The sequence below is a fragment of the Trypanosoma rangeli genome (genome assembly GCF_003719475.1).
Source record: "Trypanosoma rangeli strain AM80 chromosome Unknown Tra_15.4_contig_00760, whole genome shotgun sequence".
Lineage (NCBI taxonomy): Eukaryota > Euglenozoa > Kinetoplastea > Trypanosomatida > Trypanosomatidae > Trypanosoma > Trypanosoma rangeli.
The window spans coordinates 2,571-4,227 of NW_021706506.1; the positions used below are offsets into that span (position 1 = coordinate 2,571).

At 63.1% G+C, this 1,657-nt stretch overlaps 2 protein-coding genes across 2 annotated transcripts; both read left to right on the forward strand.

Annotated features, from left to right (window-relative positions):
• Window positions 1-62: 62 nt before the first annotated feature.
• TraAM80_10027 (uncharacterized protein) lies at window positions 63-491 on the forward strand (the record flags this gene model as incomplete). The annotated part of the gene is made up of 1 exon (XM_029386679.1): window positions 63-491. One exon carries the CDS (start codon window positions 63-65, stop codon window positions 489-491), a length of 429 nt encoding a protein of 142 aa, XP_029233482.1.
• Window positions 492-517: 26 nt separating this feature from the next.
• Window positions 518-1,657, forward strand: TraAM80_10028 (uncharacterized protein; the record flags this gene model as incomplete). The annotated part of the gene is made up of 1 exon (XM_029386680.1): window positions 518-1,657. A coding segment is annotated over one exon (1,140 nt), but the record flags the coding sequence as incomplete, so codon positions are not given.

Here is a 1,657-nt window from a genome sequence, read left to right on the forward strand (position 1 = left end):
ACCTAATCGACGGCGTAGGAGAATGTTGCGTCTATTTTCTGGCGTTGCCTGTCTTTAAGGGGATGCTGGCGCCTTGGCCTGCCTTTCTCTGCGTGCCCCCCTCGCCCTCTTTTCTTTTTCTTCTCGCCGCTCCGCCCCGCCCCGCGCTGGGCTGTGCGTGTGCGCGCGCGTGCTGCGGCGACTTGAGCGACTATGCTTGGCCGTGTGCTGTTGGCGCGCGCCCTCTCTGCGTGCTGTGCTGCGCCGGCGCCGGCGTCGGTGTCGGTGCGTGGGGCGGCGGCTACTGCACGGAGAGTGGCTTGAAGGACTTGCGGGTGGTCGCGGAGGACATGGCGGACGCGGAAATTCGGGCGAAGTACAGCAGCCGCAAGGCGGGGTTTGTGAAGGGGCGCGGGCGGGCCCGCAGGAAGGGGAAGAGGAGACGAACGCGAGAGATGGGAACGGGGCGAGCGGTGAGGAAGATACGGATGCAAATGAAGGTGGTCTTTTGACAGACGGCGGCAAGAACGGGAAAGCAATGGATGAAGGGCCTCCTGCGAAGGGGTCGGGGGGGACAAGCCACACCCCGCCGCTGGGCAATCGAAAGACGCAAGATGGTGGAGTGGGGCAAACACATTCACCACCATATTCAGAAACACCGCCACCGCCAAAGCCAACAGCCAACGGCAGGGGAGAAAGGGAGGGAAAAGACGGCCCGTCAGGTGACGCGGATAGCACCGGGGATCGATCGGAGGACGGTCCTGTAGAATTGGCGGAACCGGAACGCACAAAGGGAGCAGAAATACCACCGCGGCGAGGAAGCTTGCCTTCATCACCAGAAGAAGAACAACCACCACTGCCGAGCCGACCAGAAGAAGGGCGCGGATCCTCGACTGATGTCAGTCAAGGAGAAACCAATGCAGGGAAGGAGGGGTACTTGGCAGACGACAACGGTTCCGCAACGCAGCACTCATCGCACGTGCCGGGAAAAGGGCCGCATGAGAAACAGGCAGCGGAAGGAGACCCAGAGCAGAGACACCAAGGCAACCCTTTACCGCCAGAACCGCACACGGAGGGCACTCAAAATAAGCTGAGCGACGACGCAGATTTGCAGAGCGGTGAAATTGCAGGCCAGCCGCATGCCACGAGTAAAACACACCAGGTGGAGGCGCAGCAAAAACAACTGAATGGTCTTCGCCTGCAGGTGGCGCTGGCGCTGCCGGCCGCCAGGCTGGAGAGCCCACCGAGAAGGTTGACAAAGACACCAAAGAGCCCGACACCGCAGGGACCCCAGCCGGCCCACAAGAAGGTGCTGCCGCTAGCGCACCGGCAAGCCGCGAAAAGGAAGAAGCAGCGGGGCACACAGAGAGCACTGCAAAGGACGCCGCGGTTTCCGACTGGCACTGGCAACGGCGCCGCAGTGCAGTCAAAGCTGGGGGGCCGTTGCGACAGCCGGCGCTGGTCAGGCGGAGCAGGGGCACACCGCAGCGCCCGCCTCCTACGAACAACCGGAAGCGAGTGGCCGGAAGGAGGGGCCAACCTCCAAGCCCGAAGCGGGGGCGGCAGCGTGAGCGAAAGAGCCGCGCGCAGCCCGCCCTTCTCTTCTTTTTTTTTGTGTGCTCTCCTGCGCGGGCTCTCGCCCCACTTCACGCGACACACACGCAGCGCGCTCATAATT